This window comes from Centruroides sculpturatus, unplaced genomic scaffold (assembly GCF_000671375.1).
Source record: "Centruroides sculpturatus isolate CEXI.00-Female unplaced genomic scaffold, Cexi_2.0 scaffold872, whole genome shotgun sequence".
NCBI lineage: Eukaryota > Metazoa > Arthropoda > Arachnida > Scorpiones > Buthidae > Centruroides > Centruroides sculpturatus.
The window spans coordinates 134424-157124 of NW_019385158.1; the positions used below are offsets into that span (position 1 = coordinate 134424).

The following is a 22701-nucleotide window of genomic DNA, read 5'->3' on the forward strand; positions in this document are numbered from 1 at the left end:
TTTATTCATCATAGCTTTACCTCTTTCTATTATTGTATTCGAGTTATTCATTGTTCCAGAGCATAAAAGAAAGAAACGTCACACTGTCACTTTTTTGGGGGTAGGGTTCACCTCCCCCCAAAGAAATACTGGAGAAAGTAATGGAAAAATTGAAAAATGAAATTTGTAGAGAGAGAGACAGAGAAAAGGATTTATTGCTCGTTACATTGACAAGAGAGAATTAATAATTAATCATAAAAGAGGACAGTTGTATCCCTCCCTGGAAGACAGTTAAGTAAAGCACCTGTCCAAAAAATCAATTATTCAACCTATTTTGACTGTTCACCATTTCATCACGCTATCACGAATACGCTCGGTTGAAAGCTTCGGTCTTGATTCGGGGTGAGAAAAATATACATTAAAGCGAATATAATCAAGTTTGTAAGCCACGCCGGTTAAACCTGTAAACGACGGACACTCCGGCGGGTACATAAAAGCGGTCGTTGTACGGAGGGAGACATTATTCCGCAGTCATTACGAAAGTGGAAGTAATATTGAAGTGGATAGAAGTTTAGGAGTTATGCATACAAGTAAAACCTCTAAACAACGGACAGTTTGCAGGAATATAAAAAGAAAATGGTCGTCGTTCGGAAGTGGAATTATTTGGAAACAAATTTCAAAAGTTGAAGTGGAATTAAAGTAAACGTACTGTACTTACCTTTAGAACATATGTATATTAGTTAAACCTGTAAACAACGGACACTTTGAGGAGAGATAAAAAGCGAAAAAGAGGGAGCCATTATTCTGTATTCATTTGTAGAGTTGAAGTGGATATAACAACAATGTTTAGAAGTTATCTATACTTGTAAAACCTCTTAAAACGGACAATATAAAACGTGGACNTCCGATCTGTCCGCAATGGGTAAAACCAAGGCGGGATGACCCGGCGTTTGGCTAACGACTTTTTTGAGTGCCGTTACATCCATTATTTGAATGTATTTGAGGAGAGATAAAAAGCGAAAAAGAGGGAGCCATTATTCTGTATTCATTTGTAGAGTTGAAGTGGATATAATAACAATGTTTAGAAGTTATCTATACTTGTAAAACCTCTTAAAACGGACAATATAAAACGTGGACGCTGTTCGGAAGTTGGTTATTTGGTAATTATTTTGTATTCATTTCAAGTCAAATTAAAGTGAAAACATTTACCTTTATAAGATGTGTATATTAGTTAAACCTGTTAACAACGGACACTTTGAAAAAACACAAAAAGTGGCCATTATATTCATTTTAAAAGTCGTATTGGATATAACTATAGAAGTTATATATTTGTAAAACCTGTAAACAACGGACAATTTGACAGATTTAAATAGTGGCCGTTATTCGGAGGTTGATATTTATGGAAGTCATTTTATGTTTGTTGCTGATGTTAGGATCATATTGAAGTGAATATAATTATTTTAAACCTCTAAACAACGGACACTTTGACGAAAAAAATAAGAAAACGTCAGTTGTTNACAGATTTAAATAGTGGCCGTTATTCGGAGGTTGATATTTATGGAAGTCATTTTATGTTTGTTGCTGATGTTAGGATCATATTGAAGTGAATATAATTATTTTAAACCTCTAAACAACGGACACTTTGACGAAAAAAATAAGAAAACGTCAGTTGTTCGGAGGTAGCCATTATTGTTTTGTATCAGTTTCAAAAAGAAACGTCGTTTAAAAATTTTCCGCCGTTTACAGGTGGCCGTTATCGGAGGTTCGAGTGTAACAGAATAGGCGAATAAAATAATACGGTTCTTAATCTCGATAATAGATGGCAGCACGTGTTATCATTTTCTTTTTTTTTAACGAAAAATATTATTTAAAAAATAACCAAAATCTTTAAACTTTAAACGGAAAGACTATGAATATTTTTTAAATAAATTAATCAGATAAAAACAACAATTTCGGCGTTTATTATTTGCATACGACTGTGACGCCCTGCGATTGGTCGGATTTAAAAACACGCTACCCGATCAACCAATCGAGTGGAAGTTATTATACGGCGAAAAGGTAGAAGCCGAGCAGCGCCATCTTCCAGCAGCTCGAGGAAGACATTTAAAAATTTAAATCGACCACTAACTGGGGTCGTTACAGTTAAACGAACCGGCCGANTCAGGATATTTATGCTATAAAAATTTTTTAAATAAATTAAGCAAAGAAAAACAATAATTTCTGCGTTTATTATTTGCATATAGTTATGACGCCCTGCGATTGGTCAGATTTAAAAACACGCTACCCGATCAACCAATCGAGTGGAAGTTATTATACGGCGAAAAGGTAGAAGCCGAGCAGCGCCATCTTCCAGCAGCTCGAGGAAGACATTTAAAAATTTAAATCGACCACTAACTGGGGTCGTTACAGTTAAACGAACCGGCCGAGTCAACTTACACGTCATTGGTCGATGGGATGGAAGTTTGTTGTTTTCATTCACGTTGTTGTTTCGTCGTAATCTTCGTGTATTTATGTAAGTTTCAACAATGAAGATTGTGTTTAAGAAGATTGTTAATGAAGCAAAGTGTACGAAGCACCTGTACAGCGTCCAGGACAGACATTTCAGGTGTAGATAAAGAAGCTTGACCTGCCCAACACGTTTGACCTATTAAATATGTCGAGTATTAAGCGAGGATGGAAGCTACGTAAGTTTGTCTGTCTGTTTGTCTGTCTGTTGTCTGACGTTAAAACTGTGAGAAATGACGTAAAATTCACCCGTAAAGTTGTCAATTTTAGTGTATTTAATGAAATATTTGCTTGTTTTTCCTTATTCCATTTTGGGTATGAGCAAAACAAGGTTGTTTGGTGTTGTAACCCCCTGTTTTGTAACTTAATTTATCTCTCTACTTGATTAAATTACCTTAATAATTAAGGTTGACAAATTATGAAATAGACTTTGGCCCTATTTTTGTAATTTAATAGGTTTTTTTGGGCAAAACTTGGGAACAAAATTACCAAATTTCTAATCAGGTTGGCTTGTTTTGGTGTTTGTAAGCGGTGTTCTATCCTTTTTTTTTTTTTTTGTATTTAATCAGGTTTATGTGCATAAAACGAAGCGAGGCCCGCATAAATCTTGTTTATAAACTGCAAATTTGTGCTTTTACGCGCGCCGTAACACCCAAATTTGAGTTTTCTGTATAGAATTTAGTACGAGAAATGGAACGGTGGCGTTTTAAAAGGTTTCGGCAGCCCCGACCCTTTGAAAATTCTGTATTCGAGGTTAATTCTCTGCTGTTTTGGATGCGTGAGTGACGTGCAGAGTTGTTGCGAATGGAAAAAAGCTGTCCGTTCTCTCCTTGTGATAAAAATGCGGAAATTCACACCTGATTATGTCACATAACATACATAAACACTGCTTTGTTAGTCTATGGTGTGGTGAATCGAGTTCAAACTGCTTCCTAACTCCTACAATGCATACCAAATTGGGTAGTAATGTTGTTTTGCTATTCCTCGTGTGTGCCGAGCAATCCGATCTGTCCGCAATGGGTAAAACCAAGGCGGGATGACCCGGCGTTTGGCTAACGACTTTTTTGAGTGCCGTTACATCCATTATTTGAATGTAGTATACTTCGGTAATAAGTACAAGAGCTGTATTTGTACATAACACAAGAAATGGGAGTAACAGATATGCCAAATAACAGATTTTATTGTTAGTGTAGATTTTTTAACTACTTCCTAAAAAGAAGTGGACAAGCTGCTAGTGTTCTATAGTAGAGCACATCTTGATAAGTGCTTAAAATCCTTCGTAACGCATGCAATTACTACACAATAAATCCGTGCATTGTTTACAGAGAGATAAGTGTACGTTTCTTGCTTATCTTTTACATAAAACTGTACGTATCCTACCTACTTATTGACGCGATTCGTGCAGTGATGATATATCAGAGTATAGATAACGATGATTATCGTCCAGTGTGTACCGACAGATTATTAATATCCGCAAGACAAATAAGAAAAATGTGGATTTAAATTCTTTTCGACACAGCAAATTGCACGACACAAAGAGTTTTCGCATATTTTTGTAGTAATTATGTATGAGAACTTTTACGCAAGCCAAATGCACAATGATTAGGTTAAAAAAGCCACATTAGTATAGTACGATGCATTAAGACCTATAGGAAGTTTAACACAGGTCAAAATCTATTGAACGGTTATTGATGATTATTTAACTGTCGCAATTTCGCAGCTTTACGCCACAAAAATCTGTGGTTAGATTCTGTTGGTATTTAAAATGAAGACAATTGCTTGATTATGTTGGCTGTCAATTATTCAACAGAAGTTTACAGCACCACATTGCAGTAAACAAACAGCAAAACAGTTATTTCGAATACCACCGGCACATTATACACAGAGTAAACTTTACTAATTTTTAAAAAATTTCATATTTTTAAAGTTGCGGAAGTTAAATCGAGCGAAATTTATACACTGTGAATCAACTAAATAGGCATGTCGTGAAGAATATTATCATTATGTCCTAGTTAGTGGCGAAAATCAATAATTTAGAACGGGCGCCGCTGACGTTAAACATCCGACGCTGATTTCGCTCGTAACGTTGCCGCGATGCGATCTATGCAAATAATTTGAAATCGGGAACGGATAGTTTTAAAGGTTTCCGTGACGTCTGGACGACGGTTTTTCCGAGGTTTATTGCCCTTCCGAAAGCAAAAAATGCGAATCGTTAAATTAAAATCAGATAATTCTTTGATAAGTATCTAGTGTTTTAGAAATTTATGCCGGAAAGATGAATGAGTATTTGAATTTCTGTATGATTTGATTAATTTTTTTTCCAGTAATGTTTCTATTACTCCACTTTTATAACATATTGATGTAGTTTTTATTGTTTGGTGTACAGGATCACTCATAAGAAAGTTTTAAATTATTCTTTCCTGAAGAATAGTGTTATGATTTATTTGTTCTCATCACAACATAGCATTTTCACACTTGTTTGTGTCGGTGTGTGTTTCTAATTAACGACGGCTTTGATAAGATAAGTTATAGCAGCATTATATACAGTTTCAGGATGTTTTCGGCTTCAACAGTTGGCAGTGTTTTGATAAAGACTCACTACAATCTTCTGAACTGCAAGTTAATAGCTTCATCAAACTGTAGTTATTAATATGTGGCAGGAGATTGTTGTCAACCTGTAGTAAGATGCACATTTTTCTGTTGCTAGTTAACAGAAACAATTCTGTATTCAGTCGACCCCCTATAACACTGTTGATTATTCCATTTTATATGAATTTCATGTTGTACGAGTCACTTAGATTTTACAAATACATGTGCCGGGCTGTGAATGGCTCACATATTTGTAAAATCTAAGTGGCTCGTACAACATGGAATTCATATAAAATGGAATTATCAACAGTGTTATAGGGGGGTGTTTTGCTACAGTTTAATAACAATATGCCACTAGTTAGCAAATTTGATGTGTTTTTTCAGATTAAGCTGTAGAAGGAGATTTTTAACTAGCAGCAAAAGCCAGTTAACAGCTTTCGTCTTTTGCTATAGGTTAACAGTACTATTTTCTCATGACAGTTAACAGATTTAACTGTTCAGAAGCTTAACATCTCTTGTACATTGATAAAGACAATGGAGGATTTATCTTTCCCCTTTATGATACTGTCTTTCTCTTTTTTGAAATTAACGGCTTCAATTAATTATTGAATATTTTGATATAAGTATCAAGCGGTAATTCTATTATGTTTTAAGTCTGTCATAACAGCTTGAACAGTGTCATTACTTATTATCCGAACGAGTTATATGCATCGTAAGTACACGAAAGTGAAAATAGCCATTCGATTGCACTTCATAAATATTTAATGGCGGCAGACTCTCGATTAATTTAGAATTGTAGAATCGTACATTGATAGAGATTGATCGTTTGGCCGGGATATTGATCCCGTCGAGTGTCGTTTCGTCGAAACACATAAGAACTTTACACAGATGTCGACTCTGCGCAAAGAACGCTTGCAATTGAAGAATTCTGTCTGTTTTTATACGGCAAAGTTCGGTGTCTTCCAGTTAAAGTGACACGCCCTTGTTACGGCATAAAATTTCAAAAAGTCGAGGTAGAGAAACAATTATCGGGTCCGGTTATAGTTAATGGATTAAATTTTAATGTTTCTCGGTAAAAATGTAAAACACCGAAATTCCGGAGGAGAAGTGACGCGCAGAGATTGAGGATAGTTAGATTTTATAAATTACGAGCTAAAATACTTGCTAATTGCGTGAACTGATATCGCAGTCATTAGGAAACCAATTGCAAGAATGTAAATTTAATGATGTAAAGAGTGAGGAGGAAAACACATGTGGCAGTATCTTGCTGTGTATGTTTGCTGGATCATGAATTTTGTTTTTTTTTTCTAGCCAAGCAAATTCTGTAGTGACTCATTTAATATGGTTCATTGGATCACTTGTTCTGGTGGGTTGATACACACAGGATAAACAAAGAAAGGTTACCAGAAGTTCATACTTTTAAAGTTAAGTAACCGGATTATCCTCGTCGACAATTTCGTAACCGGAAAATTGCAGTTTACTTCATTACAGCTTTAGTATAATTAATGATAATTGTCGACCTATGCTCGAAATATAGATCGAGTGTTTTTTTTAATACAATTTTTGACTTAGATTGTATGCTAGTGTTATTTAATAACTGGCGTAACGACGACATAATGTAAATCAATCTCCTCGGTGTTCTGGAATGAGTTACGGTGAGTAATGAGTGTTGCGCTACTGCGAATTGATCAATGTATTTAATTTCTCATTCAATTTTTTTTTTTTTTTAATTTTCGGTTTAACTTAATGTCTGCCGCTTGTCTCATTTGAATATTCAATAGAATTTTTTTTTATTATCTGCTCTGTTTTTATAATTAATTCCTTCCTTTACATATCCATTACAGGAATGCCAGTATGTTGAGTGTGTATACAGCATAACAATGGGTTTAATATGTTCCTTAAAGGGGATGACAGTGGGTTTAATGTGCTTGCTTTATAGGGCAAGCAGAGGATTTAATGTTTGCTTTAAAGGGCATGCAGTGGGTTTAGTATTTGCTTTAGAGTGCAAGCAGAGGATTTAATGCTTGCTTTAAAGGGTATAATGACAGGTTTAGTAGTTTTTTTTCAAAGTGTAACAGTAAATTTATTATTTTTGTTTTAAATTTGCATTACAGACAGTTTTCCTGAAGTGATACTGCAGGTTTTTTGTTTTGATTTAAACTTTTTGCTGGCGTCATTTCGGTTATCTGTTCTCAATTTGTTTCCTGATTTTAGTGTTAAATTTGCTGTTTAATGTAGAGAGAATAATTTAATAACGCCACTAGTTTAGTGCATTTGGCTTTTTTTTATTGTATTTTTTTGTCTTAAAAATCCAACTTTGAATATTATATTATGGGACTTGCCCCAAAAGTAAGATACAAAATTACTTAAAAAAATTAAATTAGCCATTTGAAAATCTTCTCTAGACACTTTTTCCGGTGAGAGATGACTGCAAAAAAGTCCTCATCTTACACTTCTCGGATGAAGAACTTAAGGTCATTGAGATGTTTTTTGAGAGGTCCAACAGGGTAAGAATCAGAAGGTGATAAATCCGGACTATGCACAGGATGGTCCGTTACTTCCTGTCTGTGCTTTTTAGCCAGTTTAAAGTCCAGCACAAGTCATTGCATTGTCATTCGGCAGGCACTCCGTCCCGCTTGCAGCCTCATATTCTGATAGAGTACAGTGCAAGGTGATAGCATTGCATACATTTATCATATTTTTCTTTTAATAATGATGAAATTTTGCTTACGAATTGTTTTGATAATGATGATGGTTAATTTAATGACTCGTAACTATGTGTAGTTTGTTTTGATGATTATTTAAGGTGGCCAAAAGTCAATCAACCGTTGTAAAGGTTAGCATTTTTCTCAAAAACATTTATAATTACTGAAGTTGGTCTGTGATTAATTTCCACAAGTGGAGATGAAAGAAGGGTTAATAACTGACTTTTGTGCCACCCTATTTATGTAACTGATACAACTTGAATCCGGGTGGTGCATCTTAAGAGTCGGGCACACGAAAGTCAACTGCAAAGGGTAACAATTCATGAATTTTGCAACGTTCGAATTGATTCGAAGGCAAATTAATTCGCCGCAGGTTTGCGATTCTTGCATCTTCATGGTGTTTAAAAGTTTTTAAAGTCAGCGCACGAAATATCCCACATTTTGAATCAGTTCTTCTCATCCATGCATGCAAATTTATGCAATGATTTCTATTAAAGCAGTGCGGAACGTTAAAAATAGTTTCGTATTGATGCTTCTTTGGATAGAAAATTCTATTAGCGGGCCTTGTACATTCATGGCAGACAGAAGGGGAAGAAAAATGTATTTAAAAAAATGTTCTGTACAAACAGGTGAAGCATACAGGTACTGTTCTGTGTACACATCCTTTCTAGTCTTTGTCAACAAGGACATCTCTTTGTCTTGGAAAGAATCCAAACCCCCCAAATAATGACACAATTGTCGACGTTATCTGTTAACAACACCGAATAAAGAATCCCAAGGTTGACCCACTCTCAACACAAACACGTGCCCGAGGGGGTGTTACGCCTAAGTGAAAGTGTTCCGTTACGCGCCAGTCGAGTTATTAATATATATAGCCCGCTGCCGAAAGAAAGACGTGCGGAGAGGAACTTCTCTTAATACCCTTACCTCGGTGTCGTGTTACGCCCCGGACGAATAATTTATCCGTAACTTAACACCTAAACGCAGTGTACGTTACGTGTTGGATGAGTAATCGGTGTTTAGTCCGATCCGTAACTACACGCAACCAAGTTATCACATGTCTTTTACGTGTGTAAATTTCCCTCTAAACACAAGTTACCAGGTGTCTAGGGGGGAGATTTATGCTTACAATCGAGCTTGTGTTAAGCTGGCCCTCCCTCAACACTAGTAATTTGCACCTTTTGTGTCCGCACTGTCACTTCAGCGATTGGTGTGTAATTTACTCCATTAAAACAACATGTTGTGGGGAGTTACGCTTGTACTTTGTGTGTTGCACGCCGTATTAATGATTATTTATCCGTAACCCATGCTGTTAAGACCTGGATCTATACTCTACAATACAAATTACCACGTGAGAAAGGGGTAATTCGTGTATACATTTTGAAGCGAACGGGTTGTGTACACGCTTGATGAGTAATTTATAGTGTTTGCGTTTTATTAAATACTCGCGTGACGACGTGGGAAGGTCAAAAGTTTCAAAACCATGTTTGAAAATACGAAAAAAATGGGGGTGGATAATAAATTTAGAAGTGTAACCACACGTGATTCGACACAAGTAACTCGTTTATAGCCTATAGGGTGTAGTGTTACGCCTACAGTTGCAACACACTAGTGAAACCGCCTTTAGTGGAAGCGTTATCCCACGAAACGGGATTTGAATTCGCTAAAAACGGGAGTGGAATTTCCCTCGTGCTTTAGCCGCTTCGATCGATAGGCGGCGCGATATTCGATGCCCTATCACACAGCTTGTCTGTCCGAAGCCGATGAGGAGCCTGCAAAGCCTTCACTTCGGTCTCAAACGGAGATCGCTGAAGAAGAATTGGAAGGAGTGTACCTATTCAGTGCGATGGGGTATATTTATATATATATATGCATAAGAGCGCGCGCATTTAGAGAACCCAAGAATGCAAGAATTGTGTCCTGACGTCGTTTCTTTTTTGTGTCCTTTCTAGAGGAGTTTCAAGCCCATTCTTCGAACGTCACGTGCCTAGATATGGGAAGAAAGTCGGGGAGAGTTATGGTCACGGGTGGAGAAGATCGCAAGGTCAATCTATGGGCCGTCGGCAAACCCAATTGCATAATGGTGAGTGTCGGTCTTTTTTTTTCTTCTTTTAGCGGGTTGTTTCGGAATTTTGACGTCTGTCGGCGCGTCACGTGATCGCACCTACACGTGTTGCTGAAGAAAGTGTTGAGAATACTAATGACACGATCGTTAACCAAACGTCATTTCCTCTAGAGGATAGGAGAAAGTGCGTTGACCCCGACCGGAAGTAGTTTAGGAGAGTGTCGTTGACACATTATATCGTAATTACTTGGGAAGGTGCCCCTTTTTTCGGAGGTGGAGTCGAGTGGATATCCGAAGAAACGGGGTTATCAGTCTGGGTGTTTCCCCTATACGTAAATTGTCCGAAAGGTAACCCCGTTTGGGATGCCTCCCCGCCGAGCTTTCCGAAAATGGGAACGAGCGCCACTTTCAGGTGCCTACGTTCTGGCGCGTTCCTTTTAATTAAAACAGGGTGCCTTCGCGTGCGAGACTTTAATTTTTAAAATTTCGAGCGTTACGTAACTTGTACCCTTCGCGGTGTGCTTAATTATAGAGATCCGGCGAGGTAACTGCACTGGCATTTTGCGTAAAGAAGAAAAAAATTTGTCTAGGTATCTCGCGAGGTTCTTGACTTCATAATTATATGCTTAGCTTTTTTAAATCGCGAGATATGAATACGTTAGAAGGGAAATTACTCATTTTTATTTGAGATTCTCGTACGTATTCCCAGAAAAGTGCTCGTATTGATCTTTCTTTCCCACTTCGCTCAGGGTCAATGACACATCCACTATTGATTTTCTATCTTGTTGATACGTAGAGGTTTCACTATTTACGGAAGTGATACCTCGAATTGGATAAATTTATCCGTTCCCGGAACCTTAACTGGACTTAAAAATCTGCCGTAATTCCAGCCGAACCGAAAATTTATCAATAAATTAATCTTTTACAGAGCTTGACCGGTCACACGACGTCCGTAGAATGTGTCAAATTCGGCCAGTTGGAAGACTTGGTGTGTGCCGGATCCGCATCCGGAACGTTAAAGATATGGGACCTGGAAGCTGCCAAAAGTAAGGTTGTGCCTGTAAGAACTGTACATCTTATGGCATCGATGAGTAATTGTTGTTTTCCCTGTTATCCTCAGTTGTCCGAACGTTATCGGGTCACAAGGGAGGTATCAAGTGCCTTGACTTTCATCCCTATGGTGATTTTCTTGCATCGGGTTCCTCCGACACCAACATCAAGGTATTCATTTTTAATTTCGACATTGTGCCCAATGCATTATTCGTGTTCCAAATTAAAATGCTTTCGGACATGTAAATCAATTTTTCACTTTTTATTTTTCCGGTGTGTTTGCCGTCGTTACGGCGTAAGTGGGTTATTAGATACATAGAAAATTCCCAGTAAAAAATATAACTTTTAAATAGCACACGAGAGAATGCATAAATTGATTCTTGTCGGATGAGATTTGTTTCTTTTTTTATCCGATAAGAAATGGCGTACAGAAATTACTGCATTGACAACCGAACGCCTGCAAGCAACGTACAAGGAAAAGGAAGTTCTGTAAATAAACAGACAATAACAGGTTTCTATTTTTTGTAATCACAGTTCAATTATTCTGTGTTTAGAGGAAGTGCTTATGTAAATTGATGATACTAATTAAAAAATTTGTAGAGTGAGGAGAAATCGATTTGATGTAAGGATTGTTATGCTTAGGCAAACCTTATGGACTCTGTAACACACAGGCCCAGTAAATCTTACCTCTGAGTAACACATACAGGCTCGGCAAGCAATACGAACAGGCTCATCAACAGTTGTGTCCTCGGCAATTCTCACGGGACTCGTCAACACTTAAGGACACATTTGCTGTGTCCTTAAGCGTTGCTTATCACAGTTTTTCATTAATATTAATGTAAACATGAATACCACACATACCTTAAACAATTAACCAGTCTACAAATTGTCTATTCGTAGTACAAAATTGGCATCCTTGAGCATAACAAATATCCTTTCGCGGTGTAATTAGAACGGCCGCATCTTCTCGCTTCACGCAATCTGACCGTCATTAATTGGTTATCCGGAAAGACGCAGTCTCTGAAACGGTAAATAATAAATTTATTTCTTGCTAAAATAATTTACGAAAGAATTTATTTTCCAGATGTGGGACGTGAGGAAGAAAGGTTGCATTAATCACTACAAGGTGAGCCGCTCGTGATATTTGTAACTAATTTTATAACCGCATTCCTTCATATAAGACACACATCTGTTGTTTTAAAGTAATACGTATAAATTAGATAAGTAGGTTAGTGCACGACCTACATTTTTCTACTTTCGAGGCTACCTCGTTCCGTTACCCACACGTAGAGAAACTAGTTTCACCTAGCGTCGAGTGACATTGGAGAAGACCTTGTTGATTATTTTCCAATTCTCTTTCTTTCAGGGTCACTGTAAATCCGTAAACTCCCTCCAGTTTAGTCCGGATGGCCGGTGGATCGCGTCGGGAGGAGACGATGGCATGATAAAGGTAAATTTCAGGTTGTATACTCTCTACCACACAATGACTTTGCGGTGCCTTGACGACCAACTACTTGACTTTCTAGCTATGGGATCTTCCCGCGGGTAAGGTTCTAACAGAGTTTCAGGGCCATTCAAATGCAGTAACTGACGTAGAGTTTCATCCAAATGAGTTTCTACTAGCTACGGGTAGTGCGGACAGGTAACCGGTCCTACATTCACCTTTTGGTGTATAGTAAAATACTTGCTGAGATGTTAATAATTATTTTAATTTTAGGACTGTGAAATTTTGGGACTTGGAGAGTTTCCAAATGGTATCTTCGACAGACGGTGACTCAGGACCCGTCAGGTAAGTCGCGCTGGCTATTATAAATGATGATGTTGTTTAACATCATTTTATATTTAATTATCTTTAACGCGGTAGCTTATTGATGTGAGAGAAGTTATAGAATTACTTGAATGTTTTAAGCATATTTTCTTCAAATTTCTAGATGTATATACTTTCATCCCGACGGTGAATGTCTCTTCAGCGGTGCTCACGATCTTCTAAAAGTGTACGGTTGGGAACCAAACAGGACGTTCGACACATTGGTGATGGGGTGGGGAAAAGTCGCAGATATAACGATATCTCAAAATCAGTTGGTACGTCTTCTTAATATATAATTTTGCAAAGTGAGCCATAAGCTGAATTATATAATGCTTTCTTAGATTGCCGGCACGTTTAATTCCATTCACGTCTCTGTATACGTCGTCGATCTGAAGAGGGTGCAACCATTTGCCGCCACGTGTAGTCAGTCTAACATAAAATACGTAGCCGAGCCTCCGTATTCGGTTGGGTAAGTAACAGTCACAGGCTTAAATGTCTTGATTTTGCAAGCTGATACATTGACATAGTTATAAATGAGCCATTTCTACCCAAAGAGATGATTAATAATTTCCTATATTTCAGAAATCCGAGGAAGAGTTTCGAGAAAGAGCCATTGAAAGATAAATCTACCGGGTATGTACTGTTTATGTTTCAAGTTTCGTGTTTATCGTGGGTATGCTTAATTAATACACAATGTATATTTTAGAAACATTCAAATGAAGATAGGAGACGACCTGGAGATGGCAATAGATGATCTGATGGATGATACGACGTCTTTTGCCGATATCAACAATCAGAAAGATTACAATGCAATTTTCCATTCAAAAAGAGAATGTAAATATAGAGTATCTTACATTTAGATTTAAAAAGGGTGTAACACACCCTACTTTATGTATAAACAGGATGTTTTGTAAGTCTGAAATCACTGGAGTTATGTCGATCTTTGTATTCTTTCGTGGGTAAAGCATGGAGGTGAGAAAGAAGAAACAAATTCAAATGTTTTAATGTTGGGGACTTGAAATCAATGATGAATCGACCGAGTTTAAATGCTGTGTATGATTGGGGCAATCCGAATGGTTAGTCTTTGACAACTCCTCATTGATTATAGGTCCCCCACCATTAAAATAACTTGAATTCATTTCTTCTTTCTTGGCATCATGCTTCACCTGTGAAACAACAAATATTGATGTATGTAGTTGGGTTGATAAGTCCTCGGACTCCTCTCGTGGATGGAGAAATGGATTAAAAATTTAACAGTTTTACATTCATTTTTCAATGTATGAACTGTTTTGCTCTACACACTATCTCCAGTGTTAGATAACGTCTTCAAATTCTCTTTTGAAGAATGTTGCGGGAAAGGTGCTCAGAAATTTGGTTGCTTTTTCCGTTAGTTTGGTACAGTAGCTACTGTACCGAACTGAAGGAATGTCACCAGCAATTGTTGCTGGTGACATGGCTGGTGTGGATGGGTGCATTGTGATAAAGAGAAAAGACCTAGAGACCCAATTACATAACACCTATTGTTCCAGACTTATGGGACACCCTGTATACATATAAAAAATTTGGTTGCAAACTTCTTTGAATATATGTGTACTTTTATAAAAAGTTTTACCAATTAATTGAAAATAAAACTTGACAATTTAAGAATGAAATGCATTGTTATGACTACCGCTGACATTTTGTCACTTGAAACCTGAAAGAGCATGGCTTTGCACCTTGCATTGCCGAACCAGTTGGTGAAGGTATTGAAATCGGGTTAAGTTGCATTATTGCCGCTCTCCGAAGAGACAAAATGCTCTTGCTGTGCTCGGAACACCTCGCAAGTCACGTTCCAGATCGCCTTGTAAACGTCAAACCTTGTCTGTGTTTTGTGTCGTAAATGTCAGCAGTAGTTGTATCACACAAACTAGACTTAAGGATCAAAAAAGACGATTGGCGATGACATAAAAGGGTGCATGTATACTGAAGAAGTTTACTTTAATTAGTAGGAAATTGTTTATGCTTGTCATTTTTATTAAAAAAAAAAAAAGTTCTTATTTTGCTACTGTTGCAGTGTGTCGCACGCCTCCCAAGTCGGATCCCTTTCCGGCACCGCTCGACGGTATGCATGCTAGCTTCTTTTCATTTTTATTTTTTTCCATTTTTATTTATTTTAAATGAATGCTCAAAGGTTTGCCTGAAGTCTAAAGTAACACTTATGAGTGATACTCGATTGTTGTGTGATGAAACAGAAATGTAAAGATAATAGAAAATTGTGTGTTCACGCACACCGAATATCACTTATATTGCATGATTTAACCAACCAAACATGCTATATAATGCACAATACAGCATTGTAAGACTTATAAAACAAAGATTTTGTTCTTAAATTTCTTAATTTACTTTTTATTTATAGTGAATATTTATGTTAAAGTATCTTAAAAACTAGATGTAAATGTTTTTTCTTTATCAAAACTTGTATTTTAATTTCATTAGACCCACTAAAAAATGCAAATTCTAAAGCGAAAACATTCAGAAGATTAGAATGCAGCCAGTCTCCATTCCTTCCTCCAGTGGAAATAGTGACAACGTCCTCCGAGAGAAAGACGTTTCCCACGCCGTCCACCGTCTCCGCGCTTGGCATCACTTACGCCAGACCGGCGGATCCGTTCCGGAGGCCCAGTCTCCCTTCATCTTCTAACACATCGCTACTTAAGCCCTTGGAGAAGAGCGTGATGCTGCGGTACAATTCCTGCACAGAGACCTCGGCTGTCTCAGTGGTGAGGCCGGTGCCGATCATACCGGCCGAGAAGGATGTACATCCTAAACAAGCCATAGTCTTCCCAGAATTACAGCAGAGGACAGAAATCAACTACTTAGATTTTGTACCAGACCAACGAGAACATCCTTTTGGTTTAGATTTAGAAGAGTTTTTACCCGTAAGTAACTCTGAAACAAGCAGGAAACTCATAAATGACTGCATACTCTAAAGTTTGTATTATCTCTCTCCAGAGACACCTGCAAGACACACTGAGGCTCGGAGGATCCAATCAGCCGGAGATGTCCGAGGCAGAAGCCATGTCTTGCATAATCCGCGGTCACCAGCCCATGATAGCAGTCATGTCCCATCGACATAAAAATCTCCAGATAATCTTAGCGCAGTGGAACATTAAAGATATGAAAGTAATTTAAGAAATATAAGATTTAATACTTATCGATGATTTTAAAATGCTAAATCGTACACTAATTTTTCTAGATAGCATTGGAGTCCGCAGTCCAAATGAATAACCAGTCCATAATTGTAGATATATTGAATGTNATGTCACCGTGCGATGATCACGTGTTTGGTCCTTTGAATGAAGTTTTGGGAGATGGGAAATTTATCCACAGTGACTTTGGCACAGTGAATCTTCCAATGTTGGAGAGTTTATTGTGTAGTGGCTCCACCATCACCTAAAACTTTATACTGCAGGTACGGCATCATTTCAAAAACAATGGGAGAAGTGTAAGCGCATGGAGTATGAATGCCTAGAGAAACATAAATGGGACTATGCAATACGCTCGGGTCTGTTTCCATTACTAAAATTCTGGACAGAAGTTTGCACATTTTAGTGATTCCAATCGAAAATTGCTTCTGACTCCACACCTAATTAGTGTTGTAAGAAGAATAGGGTAAGTGGTGCAGTTGCGCAGCCATATTACAATGCAAAACACTAAACTTTCAAGATTCTGGAAGGCTCAAACTCCTGTGTAATGTAAAAAACATTACACAGTACTTTTGAGCCTTCCAGAGGGGATCAAGTTGGTCATTCTCCACACCAGTTCAAGCAGTTGTGTTCCTAGAAAGGGGATTGTATTATTGTTTTAGTGTTTGATCAGGTGTTTTGTATACTAAAATTAATTTTAATGTTGTTAAGTACATTTCTACGTTAATCAAGAGGTATTTTTATAAATTTTTGAACTTTTCTTCCTATATATAGATTGCTATTGTGTAATTCTGCTCGACCCGGAAATTCTTATGCCCTCAGTCCAGATCCATAATTCCGTTTTTAGTTGGAGCCGAATAGTTGCCTATTCGGCTCTATATACTAACAAGTGAAATAACGAATACACAATATTAGTCACGAGTAAGTCATCGGAACTGCTCTATATTTGGCAAATACTAAGCGTAGAATCAGCTTTACTCGTTTTAAAAAAATTAAATACTTGTCCGATTAATGTTTATGATCTGTCGGGTCTCATCATCCGATCTTGACTAGAATGACTAAATAGATTTAATATAAATATTATTTATGTAATTATTCTTTTGTTTTCAAGTTAAAGTATGTAGAACAATAAAGTAGAAATCTGAAACCCTAATCGAATATTTTTGACTTTTATGATCTGATGAGCCATAATTATAAAGAAAACCTTTACAGGATCTTTGTTTTTTTCATAAATTTCAGATATTCTCATAGATAATTGTTCTGATCTATCGTTAGATTTTTAAAATAGATCTGATATAAGCCTACTTCTCTACTAAGATTTCCAGATTTTGATTTCAACAATGTAAATATTCACTTATTTACATGAAAAATTATTTAATTATGGCTTTACAAGATTAATTTAATGTTTCTTAAATTGCCACATCTTGAATTTATTAGTTCTATCATTAAAATATTTTAGTCTAATCCTTAGAAAGATTGTTTTCTTATGTATTAACATAAATATTATCTTGAGAAAAGTAATTAGGTTTCAAAGAAAGAATTTTAAGATTTAAAATTATATTCAGAATGATACTGAGAAGAGTGTATTATGCTGAAACGTGAGAAACACATAATACGGTGTGATGCAAAATGTTTTTTTCATTTTAAGTCTGTTCTCTATCTTCTTGCGATTATAGTTTAAAAATGAGCTTTACATTATAAATATTCATACTCTCTAATTCAATTAATGTATTATATTAGAGATAAACAAGGAACTCAACTGTTACAATTTGATTTACTGTTTATCGTAGAAAACAAATTAGTTACAGCAAAGTTATAAAATTATCTTCAGTACTTACTGTTAGATATAGTGATGGAAATGTTAGCTGCCCACCAGTGGCCGAGCGGACGAAACCACCGAATACTGCTAGTTGGTTGTATGTTCGAAGCTTGCAAACAGGCTGGTCACATGTTTTCTGGGATTTCTTTACATTTTTAACATTTTTATGGGAAATGACCCCTATTTAAGTCCACCCAGAAGGTTTCCCCTTGGCAGACATTTCTGGGATATGCTATAGGAGAAACTGCAATACCATGTTTAATAAAACAAACCTTTTCCACAGCACAGTGACTTAGTGACTTCTCGGACATCTTGTACATATGATAGACTTACGTTGATAGTGTCTCCATACTGACTGATACTTTTTATAGATCTGGCTTACCTATAAACAGAGAAATTAAGATTGGTTTGTATAGAATATATAGCATGCAATAAATCAATTAATTAGTTTTTAAAGCAANCGAACCCACGACAGTTTGAGTTTGCATTTCGTATTCAAATTCAAGCTAGATGGCACAGAATGGAGTTATCGATTGGTATTTTTATACATCACTCGATTAAACGTGCAAGCGTTAAATCGAGGTGGATTAATTGACGTGGATTATTAACAACAGATGGCGTTTCGTATCGTTTTAGGTCCGTATGGAACCTGGATGCTTGCCAGATCCTTCTACCTCCCATTTATGATTTATTGCAGAGCAAGTACGAGGCGTAAGTATTGTTTTTTTTTTATTTTTTACTTGTTTATCGATTTATACATTCTAACGTCATAGACGTATTGTTTGTTTTCGTTTGTTTATTTTTTCATTTTAAAAAGTGACACGTCGTAGCATCGTTATGCCATGCGTTATAATTCAATGTTTCGCTCAGGGTGCGTTTACACAATGGGCAAGTTTGGTAGGAGGTAACCCATTGTACGCTTTGCAATGGGTAGTATTGAGCGTGGCAAATGAAGTTGTCGCGAGGGGCGACGTTGTTTATTGTCTCGCTAACTCCCTACCCCGTCCCTAACCCAAACAACGCCATTGAGAGCCAATGGTATGGATCGTTGGAGCGTTGGGCGATACTCGGGTTCCTCCTCTCCTTCCTCGCATCCCTCGGACAGGTGAAGGTCCCAGGTGTCGCGCAGGTGAGCTCGGCGGGTGGTCACGTGATTGATAAGGGCAACGGGACCGGTCCTTCTCCTTCTCCTCCTCCCCCCCGCCCCGTTTTTAAGATGTCATCGTTTGAGTTATGTGGACTTGGCGCGACTTTTTAATCCCAGACGGTTGACACTTGGCATCATAAATCTTTGCTCGGATGATGCGAAACAACGATCGCTTTGCCATTTTTATACACTAGAGGTTGTACGGGTGTTTGAACTGATTTCATGCGTGCTTGACTCCTCCTTTACCTGTCAGGTGAAGAAGTTAATTTTTCATCTCTTGCATTCCGGGCATTTTCTGATTTTTATGTCCGTCCTTCCGGGGAGTTTTTTTTTTTTTTCTCACTCGACACCAGATTTCTATTGGAAGTCCGTGTTAAGATGTCGAGACGGAGAATGGCTTGCACCCTGACACGGTTATTCTCCCCCAAAATGAGCAATTTTTCTATTCTATATTTTGAGAAATCGTTCCTTAAGTGGAACCGTCATTAATTATGATCCCTTGTGTATGTAAACAATGCCGAATACAAGGAATTTCAGTTCCCTTACAAACACACAGAAAAGTCACTAAGATCCTAAACTTTTTTATTCAATTTCCAAAATATATTTTGGTTCCTTTTCGTTGCAGTGTGAATGAAAGGTCTGTAAAGATCATAAAGGATTTTATTGTAGCAAAGTTTGGAAAGGACTGCACACTTTCAGCAGGATGCCGGAGAGGGGGGGTCCTTCACAGTAGTGTGAAAGCAGTAAATTAGAAAATGAATAAAGATTTATACTACGCATCCCTATTTTCCCACTGTATTTAGCAGTCGTAAAACAATGCCACCCTGACAATACCTAGGGTGGTTCAAAAATCAGTTTACCGTGTTTTTTACAAGCTTTTTATTTCGCAGGAACTTGCTAGCGTGTATCAGACAGGATAGTGTTTTCAACAAGAGGCAGTAATTTAGTATAGGTTAACTGATTTTTGTACAGAAGCTCTTCTAGGGCTAATTTTAACAGTAAAATAGTCGATACTGAAAGTAGTATTCGATCTTTTAGGGTGTTTATTAATAAAAATTAACCACTAAATTGCATTTTCATAAGGAAGTAGAGGTTTTAGTGTTTTATCTTTGGCTCATTCACTGTGGATCTCGTTAAAGTGTGGTGTATTATGTGAGTGGAGTGTCAGAGTTCAGTGGGGGTGCTCCTTTAGGTCGTAACGAGACGATCGACATTTCCGGATTTTTTTTTATCCCCCTTGTGTCTCGGACAGTAAATTCACCTTATGGTCTTTAACAATAAATTGCATATTTACGCTCGCCCACTAATAACGCGCTTTGCGTTGTTCGAAATGGCTGATATTACCTGAGCAAATAACAGGGTCTGTTAGTGGACAATAAATCAAGTAGGCATCGCCCCTCTTCTGACAACCAGGTGCCCCAACATTGGAAAAAGTTCGATTCGTTACTTTTCTATAATTATAGTTGTTCTGGGTGGAACTGTTTACCAAAAATTCGAACGTTTTGTCCTCAAGAATGTCTGCTTCCAAGTGAGGGGGAAGGTTTCTTTCCGCTTCCCTGGAGAAGGAAATCCCTCTCTCCCCCCCCCAAACGCTCGGAACTTGAAAGTGTGCCTACGCTGTGCCCGCTGGGTATTTGAGAATTACGGGATTTTTTAAAGACAAACTCGTTTTTTCTGCCCATTTTTCGGGGAAAACAGTGATTACGAAGTGGTACCGTTCGAATCATTGGGTCCGGGAGGTCCATCCATTTCGTATAACTATAGACTACGTGATGATTGGGTAGGGCATTTCCTTAAGGCTAGTGTTTTCGGAAACAAAGGAAGTGACTTCGGGAACGGTACCGCTTCGTGGCACCGAATTTGGAGCCAAATTAAGCACCCTTTACTCATTTAAAAAAAATCTAAAATTGTTTTTTCTTCTGTTTCAGCTACATGACGGTGGGGTGCAATTCCCTAAAACTGATCTTGAAAAATTTCGCCTCTGTGATAAAGAGCAACATCAACGCACCCCCCGGAGTCGGCGTGGACATCACCAGAGAAGAAAGGTGAGTTTTAGGCGGATTATTTGTAAAATTGAATCAGTCGGACGTGAAATGACCTTTCACCCCTTTGTCCACAGGTATAACAAGTGCATGAGCTGTTATAACCAATTGCTGTCCATCCGGTCGTTCCTGTTGAAGAGGCAAACCCTTCAGGGCAAATTGGGACAATCGTTCAGAGAACTCCATATCTTGATGCAGTGTTTAGAATGACACTGGGCCCTCTGTGATAACACTAATACGTCTGGATTCGATCGCGTTACGTCGCCCGACCGTCCAATCAGCGTCGTCCGTCCACGGTTGCGTCTTCCACGCATCGAGTGACACACAAGAAACACTAATAAAATCACGGACCGGACGGGAAATTTCCCTTAATTTATTGAACTCGGTGACAAATTTTTGCCTACACTTACTTGTCTTTTTTATACGACCCTTTTTCATCGTCGTGAAGAGAAATAAAGCGTTTTTTTTATAATATATGTAAATTGTCCCGCTTGTCTTCTTGTGTTTAATTCAAGCATTTTTTTTTCCTCCCTGTCGCGTTTTAAGTAAGACGTACTGTACGACACATTGCTTATATGCAGGAAAGGTCGTACAAAAGATGACATACCTGAAGGAGGAGAGAATTGTAGGTGTGTGCTCCCTTCCCTCATCGGTCAGTTTGTCAGTGTCGCATGAATAGGGAAGTCATTCGTTACCTTTAAGCAGATACGAAACATTCGGGTAGGTTGCTGTCAACGCAAGCAATTGAGCTGTTAACTGCCGGTGATGAATAGGACACCAGAAGATAATGTTAGATAACGCTTAAGAAGGCGTGACATAGCTTGATACTCCAACACAGCGCACAGATTGGTTCCCATGCTACCCTGCAGATATCCAGCTGAGTAAGTGAATTGACGTTTTCGCCTTACTGTACTTCGAGTTAGCCCTTTTCGATTACAATACACCTATATAAATACTGTTTCCTGGACTATACAACGTCACAGACTGGGAGAAGATCAATAGGGGCTTAGTGACTTTCAATATTTTTATTCATCTGCCAAAATATATCTTGTGTGCGTGTGAAGCGAAACGCGTCGGGGACCACCATGTTTGAATTCCACCATCGGGGGGTCTCTTTTAGTTACAACTTAAAGGGATAATTAATCCTGACACGTCTAGAATGTCGCCATTTTTAATGGGTGAGAGTGTGCAGGGTATCGAATCCTATACAATTCACAGTGAAATTCGGTGTTTAAGAGTTACAACAACGTCGATTATTATTAATCTTCCTTAAAACTAAAGTTTTAAGGTAGATTAATAATAATCAAACCTGCTTAAGCCTTTAATCGTCATCCACTTGGATGCGATTGGATAGAACGGAGCGTGAATGAATCAGTGGAGACATTCTAATTGACAAATTTACTGGTTGTTCCATTTAGGAACTGCATGAATCACGTAGGGGCTAGAGTAACAGGGCCACGTGCGCTAGAACCGCCCCTTTCTCCGCCCATCACTACTACCAAACCTCCTCCTTTAGTCTTCTATAACTGAATGAGACTGGGTAAAAGAATGAGAACAAAAAGCTTCCCCTTTACGATTCAAAAACTGAATTTCTTTCGGGTGCTTGCGCGGAATTTCGAAAATCCTCGTATGATAATCCCACGCGTATTTTAAAAATGCAGAATATTCTTCTTCCAATAAGGGGGAAGGTTCGGTTGTCGTGTATGTCTTGCTTAGCACGGGAAGTCTCCCTGGTGAGGTTGAGATCCTCGTTTAAGCTCTTGTGTTACACGTAATCGAATTCGAGTGTATTTCTGCTAGTGTGAGTG

General features: G+C 37.9%; 1 protein-coding gene across 1 annotated transcript; it reads left to right on the forward strand.

Moving 5' to 3' along the window:
* Window positions 1–2343: 2343 nt before the first annotated feature.
* Window positions 2344–21392, forward strand: LOC111635583 (katanin p80 WD40 repeat-containing subunit B1-like). The gene is made up of 19 exons (XM_023380579.1): window positions 2344–2663; window positions 9731–9861; window positions 10772–10889; window positions 10964–11064; window positions 11978–12019; window positions 12260–12343; window positions 12420–12535; window positions 12611–12682; window positions 12825–12975; window positions 13042–13169; window positions 13283–13333; window positions 13407–13534; window positions 14754–14801; window positions 15176–15618; window positions 15692–15862; window positions 15936–16006; window positions 18341–18415; window positions 20780–20896; window positions 20971–21392. The coding sequence occupies exons 1-19, from the start codon at window positions 2633–2635 to the stop codon at window positions 21101–21103; spliced, it is 2211 nt and encodes a 736-aa protein (XP_023236347.1). The 5' UTR covers window positions 2344–2632; the 3' UTR covers window positions 21104–21392.
* Window positions 21393–22701: the final 1309 nt, after the last annotated feature.